The sequence below is a fragment of the Eretmochelys imbricata genome, chromosome 5, assembly GCF_965152235.1.
Source record: "Eretmochelys imbricata isolate rEreImb1 chromosome 5, rEreImb1.hap1, whole genome shotgun sequence".
Lineage (NCBI taxonomy): Eukaryota > Metazoa > Chordata > Testudines > Cheloniidae > Eretmochelys > Eretmochelys imbricata.
In genome coordinates this window covers 26,413,410-26,433,934 of record NC_135576.1, presented here as the reverse complement: position 1 = coordinate 26,433,934, position 20,525 = coordinate 26,413,410, and the positions used below count along the sequence as shown (strand labels likewise).

At 40.1% G+C, this 20,525-nt stretch overlaps 1 protein-coding gene across 1 annotated transcript in view; it reads left to right on the top strand.

Moving 5' to 3' along the window:
* The window catches only part of CPLANE1 (ciliogenesis and planar polarity effector complex subunit 1), a 181,289-nt gene that overhangs the window by 51,770 nt on the left and 108,994 nt on the right, over nucleotides 1–20,525 (top strand). Inside the window, exons 15-23 of the mRNA XM_077816770.1 lie at nucleotides 1,542–1,622; nucleotides 3,692–3,856; nucleotides 4,839–5,012; nucleotides 7,360–7,588; nucleotides 7,917–8,056; nucleotides 11,223–11,440; nucleotides 11,727–11,891; nucleotides 12,872–13,010; nucleotides 17,088–17,197. Coding sequence (XP_077672896.1) covers nucleotides 1,542–1,622; nucleotides 3,692–3,856; nucleotides 4,839–5,012; nucleotides 7,360–7,588; nucleotides 7,917–8,056; nucleotides 11,223–11,440; nucleotides 11,727–11,891; nucleotides 12,872–13,010; nucleotides 17,088–17,197 — 1,421 coding nt within the window. The remainder of the gene's footprint in view (nucleotides 1–1,541; nucleotides 1,623–3,691; nucleotides 3,857–4,838; nucleotides 5,013–7,359; nucleotides 7,589–7,916; nucleotides 8,057–11,222; nucleotides 11,441–11,726; nucleotides 11,892–12,871; nucleotides 13,011–17,087; nucleotides 17,198–20,525) is intronic.

Sequence of the window (20,525 nt, the reverse complement as noted above, 5' to 3'; positions counted from 1 at the left end):
AATTTATTTGCTGAGATAATTATAGTTGGAATTCATCAAACTTCTGAGGACTCACAACTGAAGCATCGTAATATTTTATGGCTAACAATATTTCTACGTATAGTTTAGTGGCTTAATCCAAAACCTGTTGAACTCAATGGAAAAACTCCACTGACTTCAGTTTGCTGAATCAATTTGAAATACTTAGGCATCCTGGTACCACAAATCTGAATCCTGACAAGGTTGAGACAGTTTTGTCTCTTCTGAAGTAGATAAATGGAGTTCCGGCACTTCACTGTATGTTTGTTTTTCAGCTGAGATCTTACAAACAGAGATTGTATTCAAAGTTCCATGCCACTTTCCTCTGGCGTAGGAGTTTGCTGATAATGGTGTCTTTGGCAAAAAGGTTCCATCCTCCCATTGTTATGCTGGTTGTTCACCTGGCTTTCACCCATTACCTCCCAACATTTCATTTATGTGTAGATAGGGCGCTATAGTTCTCATGCAGGCAAAATCCAGTTTACTTCAGTGGGAGATTTGCCTTTTGGATTGAAAGGGAATATTATATAAATTTGAGCTGCTATTATTTATTACTAAAACAACAAAGCAGGTGATGTGAAAGTTGGAAAAAGTAACGGGAAATGCTTATCACCATGAATAAGATATTATATGTTTTTGAACCATAAAGTTTTTAATTACACATACCACAGGGGCGGCCAACCTGAGCCTGAGAAGGAGCCAGAATTTACCAATGTTTATTGCAAAAGAACCACACTAACATGTCAGCAGCCCCCCATCAGCTCCCTCCACTCCAACCTGCAGCGTCTCCTGCTTGCCGACAGCCCCACCAATCAGTGCCTCCCGCTCCCTCCCCACACCTCCCTCCCACCCAATGCGATTAGCTGTTACGCGGTGCACAGGAGGCTGTGGTGGGGAGGGGGAAGAGCGAGGGCATGGCAGGCTCGGGGGAAACGGTGGAGTGGGAGCAGGGCCTGGGGCAGAGCAGGGGGTTGAGAACTCCCCAGCACATTGGAAAGTTAGCATCTATAGTTCCAGCCCCGGAGTCAGTGCCTATGCAAGGACCCGTATATTAACCTATGAAGAGCTGCATGCGGCTCCGGAGTCACAGGTTGGCCTCCCCTGACTTAGCATTTCTGAATTTACTGTTAGTATGCTAAAAAGTTAGTTTATGAAAGCTTTGTGGAAAGAGGTTGTAACCAATTTTAATTCCACTTTAATAGTGATTTAGCAGTCAAAAATGTTTAACCCAAAAAAGTCTGTAATTCAGAATTATTATTTTCACCCCCCTTCTCCCAAATAGTCACTTGTCTGGAATAAGAGTGGTTTTCCAGCCACTGAGAAATTTGCACATGTAGTAGCTGCTGTGGAATTGTGTTACCATTTATGACAGCTTCTCTGATATAGTGTTTAAAAATCATATATTTAATAACAGGCAAAGATTTGAACTGAAATAGAAACAGATATATATTTGTGTGTTTGTATGTGTGAAAAGATGTGAATACTTCACATACTTTGTTGACTATATTGTATTTTTTTTAAAGGTGAGGAACAGTTTCTTCTAGGCTCATATGAAGAATCTGTGAATCTGTGGAAGAGGGCTCTTCAAGAAACCAAAGCAAAAGGCAAGGGAAAAATGGTGTCGTGTTCATCTTTTCAGTTTTCAGATGTTTGCACAATATTCTGACAAGGCTGTTCATACTTCTCTGCTGTAGTTAACACGCTGCTAGCACTTTTTGTAAAAGATACCTATTTTCCAGAGTTATCCTGAAATCAAAATTTGCTCAGGAATAAAAATTGAGTCCAAAAGACTTTTAAGTACTTTTGAAAAACCAAAGGACAATTACTACAGAAGTTGTAAAGTTAAAGGGGGAATTTGTTTTAAATAAAAAATTCTAGCTGAAAATCCATTTGGTGAGCGAGTAGACTATCTGGAATGGACTTCCTGGTTCATTGAGTGCAGTTCCCAGAATTGCAGACAACCCCATTGGATAATACTGTTCATAAGGTTATCAAGCTCTACCTTAAAACTAGCTAGGTTGACCCCACTATTCCTATTGGAAGGCTGTTCCAGAACCTCAAACCTCTGATGGTTGGAAACCTCCTTCTGATTTCCAGCCTAAACTTATGTATGGCCCATTTATATCCGTTTGTTCTTGTAGCAGCACTGTCCTCTAGATTAAATAGCTCTTCTCTTCCCCTGCTGTTTACCCCTGTTGTATTTATAGAGCGTAGAAAGGAGGAAAGAAGTGCTCCAGAATCTTTACATGGCTACCTTTTGGGGACAGCCACTCATATCTTAGGAGAGGAATAGTTCTCAGGTATGCCGAGTGGACAGCGGTTATATAGGAGGTTTTATGATTTTTTAAAATTAATTTTCCTAAAGAAACAATAAAAATGCAAAAAGGTAGATTACTTGCAGCTTGTATTTGTCACCAAATACTGCACATTTCACAGGATATCCAATAAAATTATGCAGTTACACAACTTCACACTTGTCAAAGCTTCAAGACCAGCTAATACAAAGTCAGATAGTATTACAGAGATGTAACTTGTTAGAGTAGGGGTAAATATAAAAATAAAAATAATAATAGCAAAAAACCATATACAAATATGCAAAAATGGAAAGGAGAGGGCAGGGCTGGAAGAGGGAAGGAAAAAGCAGAGGGGTCAGGTGGAATGGAAGTCTGACATGATTTGAGCTATGATAGAATCATATAAAGGTAGAATTGGAAGGGATCTCAATAGGTCAACTAGTCCAGTCCTCTGCACTGAAGCAGCACTAAGTATTATCTAAACCATCCCTGATAGGTATTTGTCTAACCTGTTCTTAAAAACCTCCAATGATGGAGATGCCTCAATTTCCTTAGCTAATTTGTTCCAGTGCTTAATTACCTTTATAGTTAGGAATTTTTTCTTGATGTTTAATCTAAATCTCCCTTGCTGCAATTTAACCTCATTACTTCATGTCCTGTCCTTGGTGGATAAGGAGAACAATTTGTCACTCCTCTTCTTGATACAAACCTTTTACACTCTTTAAGACTGTTATGTTCCCCTTCCGTCTTATCTTCTCCAGGCCAAACAAACCAATTTTTTTCATTCTTTCTTTGTAGGTCATGTTTTCTAGATCTTTAATCATTTTTGTTGCTCCACTCTGGGCTTTCTCCAATTTGCCCACATATTTCCCAAAGTGTGGTGCCCAGAAGTGGGCACGCTACTCTAACTGATGCTTTGTCAGTGCTGAGTAGAATGGAAGAATTACTTGTCAAGTCTTGTTTACAACACTCCTGCTAATATACCCCAGAATGATGTTCACTTTTTTTGGCAACAGTATTACATTTTACTTCAAGGAGGAGAATTAACTCCCATGCAGATTTCTGACTGATAATGCACTGGTTTGCAATAGGATCTCATCTTCTAGAATGTCTGCCCTCCAGTTCTGCTCCCTCTATAACTTATGGATCCTTAGGTGTATCATGTTTACACAGAGGCAATTTCAGGTGAGGGGCATCTGCTGTGTTGAGCCTTTCTGCATCTTTTTTTATGCTCATTTGTTTTTCTGCATACTGGATTACAGCTGCAACTCCCTCTCTGGGAGTGTGTGTGTGTGTGTGAGACTGACTCTTTGAACCTATATTTATCTTCCTTTGCTTTTGAATATACAATTCTGCATTTGTTTCCTTTTATAATGTAGGAGAAAAGAGGACACAGTTTCTTCAAACTAGGTATTATCTTGCTATATTATATTGCCACCTGTATCACTATGACTTAAGTGAGGCTCAGGGGCTGAGCGATCATCTTGTGAGAGAGATACTAAGACGATCTCGGCTGTCCGTAAGGCAGAGAGAAGATTTTTCTGGTATGTTTATCACGTTTTAAAAAAAAAAAATCTGATCCGTTTACTAATGTATGTTTATGTTCTTTAGATAACCTGGTGTCTAACTTGTATGCCCCTGTAAGAACTTGACTCCATGATTCCCTTCAAAAAATTCTAAGAGCTCCCTGCAGACAGAATACATCTTTTTTTCTTCAGGGATGGAAAATGGGTTTTCTGTGTAATTCTGACAGAAGCTGAGAGTTTCTTAATTATTTCCATTCTTCAGCCTCTAATTCCTTAATGCCCCACTTCTGAATCAGTATTTCTGTCTCTCAAAAATATTTGACTGCAGAACGTCTGTCTAATCTGTAATAATTAGAGTGAGTGTTTGGAAGACAGCTTTAATTGTATAATTTTATAGTTTGTGTGTGAGATGATTAAGTTCCTTTTTTTAGAGCCTGATCCAAAATCACAGAAGTTTGTGGGAAGACTTCTTTTGACTTTAGTGGACTGTGTGTGTGGGGTGTGTGTGTGTGTGTATGTATGTATGTATGTATATTATGTGTTTGTGTGTGTGTGTGTAATGTATTAGATCAGAGTTGGTCACAATCCTAAATCCAAACACACAGACTTTGGAAACATTTTGTATTCTTATATGGATAAAAATTTTGTGACTAAGCCCCTTGCTTTATAAAGGGCTGAATCAGAGTCCTAGATCTGAATAATCAAAACTTTGGGAAAGTTCAGAGTCAGTCCCGGATCTAAACTTAGTGGTTTGGGCCCATCTATAGTTGTAAGAAATCTTCAAAGGGAATTGTTACTAACTAGTCATTAGTAGTAAGAGGCTTCTATGTTTTCTGTTTTAAAAGGCTCAGGAATACCGTCAGGGGAAATGAGTAGGACCACAGTTTGTTTATTCAATAAAACAGTTGTGTTGGCTATAATTAAACAGTTCTAGCGCTACATTTTTATAGCAATTTTTTGTTATTGTCAAAAACATTTTAATTAGATATCTCTCTCTTAGATGCTGAACATTCTCAATATGAACTGTGGATGATAAGGGATGTTCATCCTGAAGCTGCAGTGGCAGTAATACGGTCCATGGCACGATTCATGGCTGCCTACTTCACTAATCAGCTGCTTTATATACTTCCCCCACATAAAGTTGATATTCTACCTCCACTTCACATCAACCAAGGTATTCTGTTAAACAAAAAATATTTTAACTGGCTCTGATTCAGTGTTATGATTTATGTTTTTATTTATGTGTTAATGTTGCCTAACTTTAAAAGGGTAAGTATTTTTAGATATGTGATTTTTATTTTTTATAATTACTAGTATTCAGGATAAAATTATACTTTGTTTTAAGATATTTTTGCAAATATTTTTTGTGCTAGCAAAACAAATATTTTGTAGCTGTGGTAATTGCTGAGAATATTTTCATGTTTAAATTATTTAAACTTTCATGTCATAGTTAAAAACTATAGTACAGAGTATTCTCAGTTTATTCTATAATCCATATACTTACTTGGATTGTTTTGCAAATTGCTGTGCCTCATGGATATCCAGAGTAGTTAGTGATCCAAATTTGAGGTTGTTTGAACAAGGGATTCCCAAGATACAGCCCTCCCTAAAAACTATAATAATGTGACATCAAAATTTTACAGTTCTTGCAATGCCTTTTTTTACACACATCTGGGGCTCAAACTCTGGTTCTGCCCCTCCTCAATTTGATATCCCCCAATCAGGATAAATCTCAGCTATTGTCTGATACACACTACCCTTTTGGGGAAAGAAGCAGTATATTAAAGTTTATTCAGGATATAAATTGAATCTACAGTGTGGCTTGAGAAAATAATTTGTGCATGTGCAAAAGGACTGGGGCTCTGTTGCAAGCTGTGGTGTTCCAAGCAGCCTGACATTAGAGTAACTGGCTGACTCAAGCTGACATGCTGTGGCCATTAAATCCAAGCAGCACCTTCTAGGGTGAGTTTTAGTCCTGCCCTTGGCAGCTTTCTGGGAATGTGTGTTTGCACATTAGGTACTCTCTGCCTGCATTCTGCAAGGGTTTTTTTGGGAAGTTTTGCCCTGAGAGCAGAGTTTCTGGTTTAAGACCTGATATTTCAAAGTGCTCTAACATCCACATGCATTCTCTGTTTTCACTTTGGAAGTATTGTCAAGGAAAATAGTTTTAATTAACTAAAGGGAAGATGTAGTAAGCAACATTAGGGTAATGTAATCATACCATATGCTCCTGATGTTATGAGCTTGTAATTTTAAAAATACTCTAACAGTCATGTGCATAGTGATATTATTTAAAGTATTGATTTGCCATGACATTTGCAGGGGTATGCTTCTTGGTGCTACTTTTGGGGTTAGTTCCTCAGACGCATCCCTCACAATAAGGAGCTGATTTTTATATTCACATTGCTGTAAAGCTCACATGCCTTGTCTCGAAAATAGGTACTCCACAACAGAGGATGGGGTAGACTTTGGGAGAGTGGAGAGAAGAGCACCCCCACAAGGTGAATGGATCACTTCACACCTGTCAGGTTGAGTCAGTCTGTATTCAACTCCACATGGTGTTCTGAACACCTTGACTGGAAACACCCAATTAAGATTAATGGGCAACTTTCTACTTCTGCAATCTTCCCCTGATGCTGTGGGTTGTGCGGAGCCCCTTTCTCTTATGCTACAAATCTCCATGGCAAGACTAGACTTGTGGCTTGCACAATCCACTTAACTCAGCACAGAAATAAGCAGTGCATGATACCTTTTGGGTGCAGATATACCTCTCTTCATCTCACAGAGTGAGCTATGGCAAGTAATCCCTGCACCAGTCAATACAGCTGTCTCTCACACAGTGAAGGGCAGTTGGAATCTATGGAAATGAATGAGAGAATACAATCGATGGGACACTTTGCACCAAATAAAATAACTTATTAACATAGTCATTCCTTATGCCTGCTCATTATAGGGCACCCCTTGCTGAAATGTACTTTCCGTATATCCCCAATGGCTCTTGTCTACTGTAGGGAGTAGAGTAAAAGTTGCAGGGGTAGGGGTGGTGTGTATCTTAAGTTATTTTCTTGTTTTTAGAGGCTTAAGTATACGTGCATTCTACATTCTGGAAGGGTACAAGACACGGTTAGTCAACCTGAACTCTCTGTTACAATGACTTGGGGCACTGAATTTAGCTCAGCAAAGAGAAGGTTAAGAGGCAACTTGTTCTGTCCATCTGTAAGTGCTAGACAGGGAGAGGATACTTGATAATAGAGGAAAGCCTATGGGGGCAGATCCTCAGCTTGTGAAAATTGTCATAGTTCTGAGTTTAATGGAGCTATGACAACTTTCCCCAGCTGAGGATCTTCCCCGTATTATTCTTTTAAAAATCATATACCATGTTATAAAGGTAATAAAAGATCAGTTACACAACAAGGTGGTGTGATCAAATGCCACACTATAAACTAAAAACTCTGAATTTATTTTAACTAACCTGCAGGGTATGTAATTAACATTATTAAAAACATATTTTTCTTTCATAGACCGGTTCCCTCGAGTTGTTCCACTACAGCACTCTGTGGTCGCCAGTGCTGTTAGAGACCAGAAACTTTCTTCTGTATGGACCGCTGAATATGCTCTTGATTTGCTCTTTGTTGGTGGACTGATTCCAGAGGCTGTGTGGCTAGCACACAAACTTGGAGACTGGAAAATGTCCGTTTCAATAGGTGTGGCCTATAATCTGTACTGTCAAAGTGGTGGTGACTTCTTAAGGTGAGTTATGCTTTTTCAAATAAGGGAACTCAGAATTATCATCATGCATTATTATATAGTATCATGTATTATCGAGTATTTTACTTAGCAGAGAAGGTAGTGTCCTTCCCCTAAGACACTTCCAGGTTAATAGATACAAGATTTAAATAGATGTGCATTTTAGCCAGTGTGCCTCAGATTAATAATTTTATCTATGGAAGGTTTTGGTTTTTTTTTTTCAGAAAAAGGAAAGATGTTTCCACAGAATTTCCTTAGTTTCTCCACAGATTTTTTGTTTTGTTTTGTTTTTACTTTGTCATTAATTAATAGTTTCTTGATATGCTTTCAGGTCAGAGAAAACGGAATTCCATCTGCCTTTGAACTTGACTCCAAAACAAATTTTTCAGGAAAAACTACAGTCTTTCTTGGGACAGCCAGTCAGTTTTGAAACATCAAATGAAGGAAGTACTAAATATAAACAGTTTACAGGTACATTTAAAATATAGTTTCATCCTATTTACTATCAACTTTATTCCAGTTGATTCCACAAATCCTAGGTGTTCACTTTAAAAATAAATGTCTTTAGCATTATGAAGATACACTTATTATCACCACATACGCAGATAGCTACTGTAAGTGCCTAGAATCCTATAGAGAGACAGGGTGTATGAGGTAGTATCTTTTATTGGACCAATATCTGTTGGTGAGAGAGACAAGCTTTCGAGCTTACACAGAGTTCTTTTTCAAGTCTCTGTAAGCTCTCAAAAGTTTCTCTCACCAACAGATGCTGATCCAAAAAAAGATACTGCCTCATCCATTTGTGTCTCTAATATCCTGGGACCAACAAGGCTACAACAACACTGCATAGTATCCTGTTGCTCTTTTGGCTTTTCCCATGCCCAAGATGGCCCATATCTTCCTTCTTGTTTGGGGAGGAAGATCTAGACATATCAGATAGTCACTTCAGTTTGGTTTGACTATAAAATACTTTATTGGCAAATGTACATATTTAGAGCATAATAAAAATAAGACACATTGAAATAAATGTGAATGTATGAACAGTATAGAAAACATCATTGCAAAGGCACTAGAGTTACAGAACACGCAAGTATTACTTTGGCCTATAGCAAGACAAAAAATGTCATCTTTTTGCACTACGCCAAAGTTGGCTCCCATAGCCAGATCAGACTGCCCTTGGTTCAATGTCCCAGAAAATCTCATAGTAAAATTATCCGTATCCCTTATTCTGCTCTGCTCTTTGAAGTCCATATTTCAAGGCGTTGTTTGCATTTGTGATTTATGGTATTCTTTGTCTTAGCCATTATCACGCTGTTTGGAGTGATTCACGACCATGAGTGCCAACCTTAGGGCAGACTGTTGAAAAGTAGGGCGGACATCTCAAACTGGTGCTATGTTCTGTCATCAGATTTCATCAGCCCAGTTACAAATGTGAACTCCTGAAGTACTAGAATAGTCTTAACATGAAGTCACAGACTGTCCCCTTGGACACTCAGTCTTTCTTGCCACCCCAGGCAAGCTTAATGATAAATGGTCATTTACAGCAAAATGACACAATATTCAGATTGCTCCCAGTCCCAAGAGACCAGTCACTTACCCCATGTCAATTTGTACCCCAGATCTCACAACAAAGACAACACTTGTAGCCAGTCCTGTAGTAAACTAAGTATTAATTAGGAAAAAGAAATGAGAGTTTGAATAAAGGTTACATCAGGCAACATATACGCACACGAGTTATAGTCTATGTTCAAAAAGGTGACAGAGCTGTAGTAAATTGTCAGCACTGAATGTCTTTTAAGGCTAACCCAGGTTGACCCTGGGGATCTCTGGTTTTGGTTCCTAGCTCCAGCCCTGTGAGAGTCCAAACAGCAAAGAGATGAAAAGTTTTCATGTCACTTATAGTCATGAATATAAAGGGAAGGGTAAACCCCTTTAAAATCCCTCCTGGCCAGAGGAAAAATCCTCTCACCTGTAAAGGGTTAAAAAGCTAAACGTAACCTCGCTGGCACCTGACCAAAATGACCAATGAGGAGACAAGATACTTTCAAAAGCTGGGAGGAGGGAGAGAAACAAAGGGTCTGTGTCTGTCTATATGCTGCTTTTGCTGGGGATAGACCAGGAATGGAGTCTTAAAACTTTTAGTAAGTAATCTAGCTAGGTATGTGTTAGATTATAATTTCTTTAAATGGCTGAGAAAAGAATTGTGCTGAATAGAATGACTATTTCTGTCTGTGTGTCTTTTTTGTAACTTAAGGTTTTGCCTAGAGGGATTCTCTATGTTTTGAATCTAATTGTCCTGTAAGGTATCTACCATCCTGATTTTACAGGAGTGATTCCTTTATTTCTATTTACTTCTACTTCTATTACAAGTCTTCTTGTAAGAAAACTGAATGCTTTTTCATTGTTCTCAGATCCAAGGGTTTGGGTCTGTGGTCACCTATGCAAATTGGTGAGGATTTTTACCAAACCTTTCCCAGGGAGTGGGGTGCAAGGGTTGGGAGGATTTTGGGGGGAAAGACGTGTCCAAACTACGTTTCCCAGTAAAGCCAGTTAGAGTTTGGTGGTGGCAGTGGATATTCCAAGGACAAAGGATAAAATTAATTTGTACCTTGGGGAAGTTTTAACCTAAGCTGGTAAAAGTAAGCTTAAGAGGTTTTCATGCAGGTCCCCACATCTGTACCCTAGAGTTCAGAGTGGGGGAGGAACCTTGACACCTATCTATATTTTCCTCTTCCAGAATTCAAGTTGATATAGGACAAGCTTCCTCGCACCTTTATGGGTGTGAAAGGGCTATTAACCTATTCTTTAAATCTTGTTGCTTCACAATGGCTCACTTAGTTTTGATAGTCCTCCTTGGTGGGCAGGGGGTACCACTCTTCCTGACAATTCAGAAGTTCAGAGCAGGCATTTTTATAATTGTAAAGCGAAATTTACATGTTACCTTACAATATGGGATACGGACATTGCAAGTTAAGATTAATGCATGCAGCAAGTGACAAGCATCCGATGAAGTGAGCTGTAGCTCATGCAAGCTTATGGTCTAATAAATTTGTTAGTCTCTAAGGTGCCACAAGGACTCCTTTTCTTTTTGCGGATAGACTAACACGGCTGCTACTCTGAAACCAAGCATCTTATAGAGTCTAAACACATCCTTACAAGTCTAACATCTATCTTAAACACTACTAGCATACAGATGAGCTGGTCTGATTTCCAGCTATGAATTTGTCAGTGTTCAGCTGATGCCTCCAGCCTTGGCAAGACCTGGCACCTGGTCTGCCAGCATCTCAGCACTAAAACACTGATCCACCTCCATGAGCTGCAGAGAAAGGAGAGCAGTCCAGATATCCAGAATTGTGGGAGACGTTGAATAGCAAAAAACAACCAGAGTTAATTATTAAGCATTAGAAGCAATTTTTTTAACACTACATTTATTCACTTTTTCAAATCTTATATTAAAGAAAGTAAATAGAGTTATTCATAAATTCTGGAAAAATGAATGTATATATATAGTAATGTAATGTAATGTAAAATATGTAATGTAATGTAAAATATAGTAATGCTACTTATTAATTTCAGAAGAAAACATTGCATCAATTGATGCATTTACCTATCCGTTTAAATTCTTGGTATTTTTTAGATCCCATTGAAGAGGAAAATGCAAATGTTCTGTTTGGTTCAGTGCAAGAAATACTGAAAGCAGCTGTTATGGCAGATGCAGACATTCTCTCAGACACATTTCAACTTTTGATAGACTCTGCCAAGGACCTCAGCAGAAAATTGTGTGGTTTAGTGCCTGATGGGCTATATCTTCCTGCACCACCATTATACTGTCCTCAACCAGCTTCTCTCAGTGAAGTAAGCGTATTTAGTAGAAGTTGCATGAATGTTAGTTTGAACCTTCTAATTCAGTTTTTCTTCCAAAAAATCTTCAGCCAATTACTTGTGTGGCACCCTAACAGCAAGAAACCTCTTTGAAAAGCTCCTTTCAGTTTTTCCTTCTACTTAGTGAAATCTCTGCTCTTAAGACTAAGAGAAATGTTCTGAAGAGTAGATATTTCATGTGTAGCTCAATTCCTTCATTCTTTATGTCCTCTCAAACTATTGGGCTTATTGTCTTGTACTTAAACTTTGTATTTCTCAGAAAGACTACAATGACTCTCCTTTAAAAATTGAGAGAGATTATCGTCAGAAGGTGTCTGGGGTCCTTCAGCGAATTATGCTGCTCTTCCGGGCTGCTCGTTGTTCCTGCCCTGTGGCACAGTGGTATATTGTACAACTGAAATGGGCAAGAAAAGTAATGCAAAAGGTAAATGATAAACTTGTTTACTTTTAACTCCATTATCTGTAGTAAATATTAGAGGGTGACTCTTTTGAGGGAGATACCCATATCCACTTTAATTCCTTCCTAGTCTGATAAAAGTCTCAGTCTCAGATAGCTGCTGTCTATATTCTTCTCATAGTTTATTCCAGAGGAAACTGGAGCCTAAACAAGTGGGGGGTCCAATGTTTTGGCCTCACAAATAACTAGTGCTATTACTGGAGGTGGGAAAGAAGTGACCATTCAGTTCCAGACCACTCGGGGCTTTAGAAATAATTAACAACACCTTATGGATTCATATAGTTTCCAGGGCCAGAAAGGACCTTTATGATAATCTAATCTGATTTCCAGAATAACAGGCCATAGAAGTTCCCCACAATAATTGACTGGCAACTGGCTGCAAATTTTCAGCCATCTAGAGCACAAAGTACACATGTAATAAGACTTTTAATCTCAACTATTTAGATTTCATTGACTTAAAATTAAGCCTTATAATATAATGATAAAGATTTTGAAACAGAGCAACTCAGGTTTTTCTTAGCTGTTTTATACAGTAGTTATACTAAAGTTCTATCACCCTGGTAATTCACTCTATCATATTAAATAGAGCATTGTAGTTGTCATAGCTTGTACATGTATTAGATGAAAATTAAAAAAAATAAATAAATTTAAAATTCCTTAAAAAAAATTAACCTGGGTTTCAGGTCCATTGCATTACAGGAAATAGAAAGCAGGCCTTTGGAAATATAGTTGATTGTGGCAATATTCTGTCAGTAAGTTAAAGGGGCCATTCAATCCTGATATGAAAAACTTCAGGTGATTTCATTAGGATTTTCACCTACAGATGAACTGAATAATAAAATTTCTAACTAGTAAGCACTTACAAAGGTAATTTGCTAATTTCTAAATTGTCACAAATAAAATTGCTCTCAGTTTATAACATTTTTGTTTTCTTTTCCTGCCTATAGATTCGAATGAAAGGCACTCTTCCTTCATTAAGTTCATTTCCTAAAACTTTGCTTCATTATTCCAAATTTAGTACAATATTCTTTAGACCTGCATCTTCTGGAGACCATTGCTTTGATGATATTTCTTGTAAAACAATAGGTATGTGTATAATAAAATTGAATAAGTAACTTATGGTTGGAAAATAGAACAAGGGATGAGAAGTTGCATGTGCAAGGGCACTATCTAGGTAGGCTTTATTTATTTACTTTTGCATTTGGTTGAAAGTTTATCAAGATACAGTGTCTTCTGCAGTGCTGTATGTTATAAATCTTTCAAAATTTGTGCAGTTTTTGATAACTCAGAAGGATATTTATATTTTTGTATAATTTTAAAATATTAGTATATTAAAATATAGGTTGTAATTATATATTTACAGTTTTTTAGAAAATGATTAATCATGCTTGTTTTTTAAAGACTACAAATGAATTAGTAATGTCGGTCCATTTATTTTAATTTTTTTAACTAAAATTCTAGAGACTGATATGTATACTGGGCTATACTGCTTTGCAGCTCTTATTCCAATTTCTGTGTGTAGTTGTGATTATTTTGAGGGGGGCGGGAGAGATGGCCTTTTTCTCATATTATTCAGAGAATGTACTAACTTGAAGATTAAAAAATTTCATAATGTCAAATTACTAGAACAGATCTTATGTTAGAGACTTCTTTAAGTGTATAAAAATGTGAGAAAACTTTGTCAAGGGCGATCTGTGCTACTGAAAACCAAACTGTAGTGTAGTGTAAAGAAATCCATAGACAATAAATTGGGGCAAATTAATGTGAAAATAATCAGAATTGGTGGTGATGACATTAATTCCTTCGAAGCAAGCTGATCTATGTTAGAGCTCTCCCAATTCTTTAACGCTTACAATCTCTCTCCTTAAAGATTCCAACTGATTAGGAAATTTTACTATGTGAATACAAAGATGCCAAGATCTCTGTTTTCCTTGATCTATGTTTTGCTACGAGACAAGTGAAATGAGAATCTGACCCTATAAAGAAGAATCTATATTAACTTGTGAATAATTATTGACAAATTCTTTTGGCAGAATTGAAAGGCTAGATTCTCAATCCTAATTTTACAAGTGCTTGTCCATATGTATTGCACTTCTGGTGCACATGCACTCAAGTTCAGATTCTTTTGGCCAGCTATGTCTGTTGGGGCCACACTGTGCCCAGAGTGTCCACCTGCTCCCAACCTGAGGGCATAAAAAACAGAGCAGGCCCAACCATTGCTCAATTCCTTCTTACTGCCAAGGGCAGTGAGCTAGAACCCTAGCGGCTTAGACACCGAGCAGCTAATTTCTCCCTTGTATATAAATATTAGTTGGTAGTTAGTGTTAGTTTAGTGTTGGTTAGTTGTTAGGGGCTTTTTCCCCTTTAAAAAAAAAAGGCAATTTTTTGGGGTAATTTGGTAACTAGCCCTTATGACTGACCTGAAGTCTCCTAGTTTCAAGACCTGCCCTTCTTGTGATGCGGTGAAGCTGTTTAATGGCACATCAGTAAGGTGCACATTCCTGATAAATGTGCCATTTGCAGATTATCCATTTATTGAATGCAAACTCAGGCACAGCCCTCAGCTTATGCGTGTAAGTGTATGTCTATACAACAGCTGGAAGGTGTGATTCCCAGCTCTGGTAAATGTACACGTGCAAGCTCTGCTTGAACTAGCATGCTAAAAATAGCAGTGTGGCCGCAGCGGCTCAGGGTAGCCATCTGAGTACACACCTAGGACCTCAGACAGGGTTATACTCAGGTGACTAACCCATGCTGCTACCTATGCCACTGCAACTACACTGCTATTTTAGAGCACTGGCTTGAGAAGAGCTAGCACATGTACAACTACCTGAGCTGGGAATCACATCTCCCATCTGCTGTGTAGACATAATCCTAAGAGACTGAGACTAGTAAAACCAAGAGAGTTAGCAAGAAGAAAGTGGTCCTAGTGTGAAAAGGCAGAAATCTCATCCTGCCTCTTTAAAAGGTAGTTCAAGGCCCAGAATGGGTCCCACTGACACCCTCAGAAGCACCAGTCACTGTGCTTGCACAATACCATTCCCTTGGTACTGAAGTTCTAATTACCAGTACTGATAGCCTCAGTTAGTCCTCCCACAGTACCATCATTTCTGGTACTGAAAACTTCTATGGTTCTGAGCAATCTTATGATTTCAACTCAGCCCAAATCATCGCTGTGGTGAAATTATCCTCCGTCATACTGATAGCAGATAATGTTATAGTACTCAGCATTTCATTGGTGCTGGTCAGGGCAGAGACTGTGACTCTTCCTGAAACTCCAGTTAACATAGCTCCACATCTAGAAGAGGAATACTCATGCTCTTCTTCCGCCTTGGAGCCATTACCTAGCTGCTCTCCAAGGTCCCGATCTCGTGATCCTTTATGTTTCAGATAATGATTCTAGTACTCATAATTTTCTTAGATCCAAAGAACTGCTGTAACTGTCTAAATCTAAAGAACATGGTGGGGCGAGGCTGGCACCGGTTTTAGACTTGAAGCTGCTAAATGCCTTCATCTACCACTTCAAGTTCAGGATGATAAAGCACTGGCCTCTCTAGTCCTCTCCTTGGCTTCCCATGACTAGTTTACGGCTCTCAAACTCTAAGCTTTTTATTTTCACATAACAATCCATCCATCTCACAGGACATACCTGAGATTTCTTCCAATACTGAGAGGACTGACAGTTTAGAATTGTCAAAACGTGATAGACTATACCCCATCTGCCCAAGAGAGAGGAGAAATACAGGCCCTTCAGGCTGATCCACTGCATGCTGTATTTCATAAGGACAAGGTGCTCCTTAGGCCTTGCCCTAAATTCTTGCCAAAAATAATCTTGGACTTCCATCTAAATCAAGTAATCTTCCTTTTTCCTAAACCCAACTCCAACTAAGGGAAAGCCAGGCTGCACACCTTGGATATGCTTAGGGTATCATTCTATCTATAGAGGACTAAAATGTTCAGGAATTTCCCAAGATTATTTGGAACTTTTGCAGATATGATGATGAGTCAGGCAGTATCAACCGAGAAGTTAGATAACTTGATTTGCAATTGCATCAGAATATGCTACGAATTAGCAATGTAGATCCACTGGTAAAGATTAGAGCCAGCACCATCAGTACCCAGCCAGCTACTGTGGTTTCTTTAAGAAACTTGTCAGTTTCTGAGATCTGTAGGGCAACTATGTGGGGTTCAGCACATAAGTTTACACAACATTACTCCCTTGTAGAGGCATCAAGGTCTGATTTGGCAGACCTGTCCTAAAGTCACTGTTGAAATAAACACCAACCACCCACCCCTTATGCTCCAGGTCACCAGAAGTGGATTACATATGGACAATCACTCAAACTAATTTACTCTGCAGTAACTGTGGTTCTTTGAAATGCATTGTTTGTATGTATTCTGCAACCCATCCTCCTTCCCTGCTACTGCAGAGTCCTATAACTCCTGCATTTTGTATTGGTAAAGGAACCGAGGGACACTTGGGCCTGTTCTTCCCTTTATGCCCTCATTTGTGGGTGTGTGAGGACACTTAGGGCATAGGCACGTACCCAGCAGATGCTGCTAGCCAAAAAAAATCTGAGCTTAAGCACATGGGGCACATTCATGCTAGAAGTAAATCTCCTGTGTCAACTTCCCAACATAGAGGACTTACTGAGGAAAAAGTGGGGCATTAAGAGGGAGTGGAGAGGGCTGGGAAGGGGAGCAGAGTGACCATATACAACTAATGTGTTCCATTAGTGACTGACTATAACCAGCAGTTTTAAATTAGAGCATCCACTAGGCTGCCTTAACCTGAATCAGGGTCAGGGCTGTGATTGTAATAGCTTGAGGATCAGGGAAATGTACATGTAATTGCACCCTGATGGTCCTCCTCATGCTCACCTGTCCTGAATCTGTTTTAGTATAGAAGAAAATCTGGCCGAAAGTTCTATTCCAAGATGTTGAACATATGTTTTTATAGATCTAACTGAGATATTAAAACTCATTGCTACAAAGGGTACAAAAATTGCCTACAAAAATCTGACTACTGGTCATTCTTGAAAAGTCAAGAATTAAAACCTTTCCTCTAAGTTACTGTTACCTGTAGTTGAACATTTTAATTAACAAGCTGTTCCTTTTTTTCACCTTTAAGTAACAAGTTATATTGTGTTATTTCTCTTGTAGGTTGCTTCAGAGAATTATGTGCATTGTGTTGGATGCTTCATGTTCGTGAAAGGTTGTCTGACAGTTGCAGATGCTACCAAACTGCAAGAGAAAGTGTGGGTAGTCAAAAGGTAATAGAGGCATTACAGTAAAGGTTTACTGCAAGAGGATACAGTTCTTTGAGAAATGGTCCCTGTGTGTATTCCACCTTGGGTGCACATGTTCTCCATGTGCCAGAGACCAGAAGCAGTGTCCATTGGTCTATGCCTGCAACCCTTTTCCTCATCACGATCTGAACCGGGAGCACAGGGGGTGGTGCAGACCAACCGCCTCTCCACTAACCATGGTCTGAGATGGAGCCTCTTCAGTATCCGCAGCATTATCTAGATTCTTCTAGATCTGACTGTAATTTTATGTAACTAGTTTTTATAGAATAGTTTTAGGCCATTTTTATACTTGTGTAGTTTTTAGTAGTTAGGAGCTGGGTGTGGGGGGGTCATCTCCTACCCCCACCATTGGTCCAGAGTTCATAAGAAAGGGGAGTTGCTCACCTGTATCCTATACCAGCCAGGGAATAACAAGGCCCCCACATATCGACAGCATTTTTCATGGAATTTGAAGCCGCCACCTCCTCTGAGTCAGATGTTAGTGGGAAAGTGTCACCACACGCATCAAGACAAGGGGTCAGCCCAGACAGAACATCCAGAGTCTCTTGGGTATTGTCCAAATCCGCTAAAAGAGATTATGAGTAGCTTACTACTCCGTGAGGACTGCCTTAATTTCCATTAGGGCCTTACTGGGGGTCCAGGGGACCCATACAGACAATATCCTGAATCTACACAGTCAATCCAGACAAGCCTACCCTTGCAAAGAGGATTTTGAACTTCCTTAAGAACTAATGGAGGAATCGGAAGAACTGGATCAGGCAGAACCACCAGCTCCAATGGTCCATCATTATCCCCAGATGAAGTGATCGCACCAGCCTCATCTTTACTTCCTGATGACTATGGGCAGTTTCAAGACCTGCACAGGAGGAGCGCTGATGCACTCTCTGAAGGAGGTAAAGGACACCTCATAAACCTCTGGACATTCTCCAGAGCATTGGTCCCAGTAAGGTGGCACTTCCCATTAATGAAGCTATCTTAGAACTGGCCGAGACAGTCTGGCAGACTCCAGTCACTTATGCCCCCATTCCGAAAAGAATGGAGAAGAAATACTTCATGCCAACTAAAGGAGCAGAATGTTTTATTTACGCATCCTGCTCTTAATTCATTAGTAGTTCAGACTGTCACTGAAAGAAGGAGACAGCCTAGATCCGCTACCTCCAATAAGAAAACTAAATGTTTAGATCTCTTCAGGAGAGAAAAAATGTGACAGCTAACCATTCTGCATTACAAACTATCAAGTATTATTGTCAAAATATGATTTTATTAATTTTACTAAGTTAGCGGAATTCACTCTCAAACTCCCACAAGAGGATAGGCTCCAATTCAAAGCACTCATTGAGGAGGGTAAATTGCTAGCCAGATTGTCCCTCCAGGCCTTAGTCAATGCAGTGGATCCAGCCTCCCATTTGGTGATGACTTCTATGATTGTATGTTTGGCGTTCTGGCTCCAGTCCTCTGGATTTCCCAGAGAAGTGTAATCCATGGTGAAAGATTTGCACTTTGAAGGAAACAATTCTTTTAGTGAAAAGACAGGAGTCATTACGTTCCTTAAAGGACTCAAGGGCAGCCCTCTGCTCACTGGGCATCTACACTCCAGTGCCAATGATGAAACAGCACAGATCTCAGCCCCACAAGCAATGATCAGCTCCTCAATCCTTTTATCATTAGAGGGGTTATGAGCCACCCAGCAAGCAGCAGAGCGTGCAGCGTAGCAAGCATAACATCCCCCACAACCCCTGCCCCATCATCCTTCCAACCCCAGCATCCCACAAAAAAACATGTTTGATAGGAGCTTAGAGAACTGCGAATCAGTCCCTCTACCATATCCATCTGGTACCCAATTTGGTGGCCGCCTAGCCTACTTTTCACAAGCCTGACATCTTAACAGACAAATGGGTTCTGGAAATTAGCACTAGTGGTTACACCATTATTTTCGCTGCCCCTTCAAGAGCTGCCTCTCCCCAACCCCCCGCTGTCCCTCTTCAGGAACCCCTCTCACAAAAGAATGCTCTATCAGGAGGTAGATTCATTGTTGCATCTGTGGGCAATAGAACCCATACCTCCTCAACAGAAGGGAAAATGACTTTACTTGAAAAGCTTCCTCACTCTCCCCAAAAAGAAGGATGAAGACCCACTCTGGATCTCAGATGGATGAACATCTTCATCCTTAACTTAATGTTCAGGATGATTGCCCTGACCTCCATAATTCCCTCATTTTTGAACAAAGGCAATTGGTACACATCTCTCCATTTGAAGGACACTTATTTGTATGTAGCTGTGCATCCTGCACACAGAAGAGTCTTCTTCGAGTGTTTGCTCATGTCCATTCCATATTAGGTGCATGTCCTCGCCACATGAACTGATGCCAGAAGTTTTTCCCTGAGCAGTATCCATAGGGGACTGGCTCTGGTGCCCCCTGGAGTAGCACCCATATGGCATGGTATAAGGGGCACTGCCGGCTCCCCGCACCCTCAGTTCCTTCTTGCCACCAGTGACTGTGGTGGAACGTCTGCTGCTTCGGCAAACGTTGTTTTGTTTTCTGTTCTTGTGAACTTTGAAAACCTGAAATATAGTTGCATATAGTTAGTAGTTTCTTAATTATGAAATCATCCCCAGCCTTAACAGTTCTCAACTTTTACTTAATCCCAAACAGGACTCATTTGGGGGGATGGGGCATCCCCCCATCCCCAGGCTCTAACCTCTGCGATGGCTGCAAATGGCTTATGCCTGTCAGCGATCCACATACCAGATGCTTAAGCTGCTTAGGCAAAGGGCACGTAAGTGCCATATCTGCAAGTTCTTCAAACCTAGGATGAAAAAGGAGCGCAATATCCATCTGAAAGTGCTGCTGATGGAGTTGGCACTCACTCCAGTACCATAGCAGCGGTCCGACTTGGCACCGAGCACCGCACCCTCTGCGCAAGCCGGCACCAGTCCCTCTCCACAGTTCCGGGGAAGAAGTTGAAAAAGACCAGGAGAGGAACGGAGAGGGCTGGGGATGAGCCACAACTTGTGCCAGGCAGCTCAACACCCTCTTTGGGAGGTCGGGCCCCAGCTCAAGTCGAGTGGTGCAGCCCATCCCAGGCTTTGCCTGCGACCCCAGATAGTGGTGCAGGCCCTAGCCAGCTTCAGGAGCCATCGATGCCCGAAGCTCTTTGAGCAGCTCAAGCAATCTTGATGCTCCCGGTGCTGCCCACGCTGGCTCTCGTGGTACCCCGGTCTTTGGGAAAACCCATGTTGGGACCTATGCGTGTGTCCCCACCTCAGTGGTACCAATTCCCATCGAGAGGGA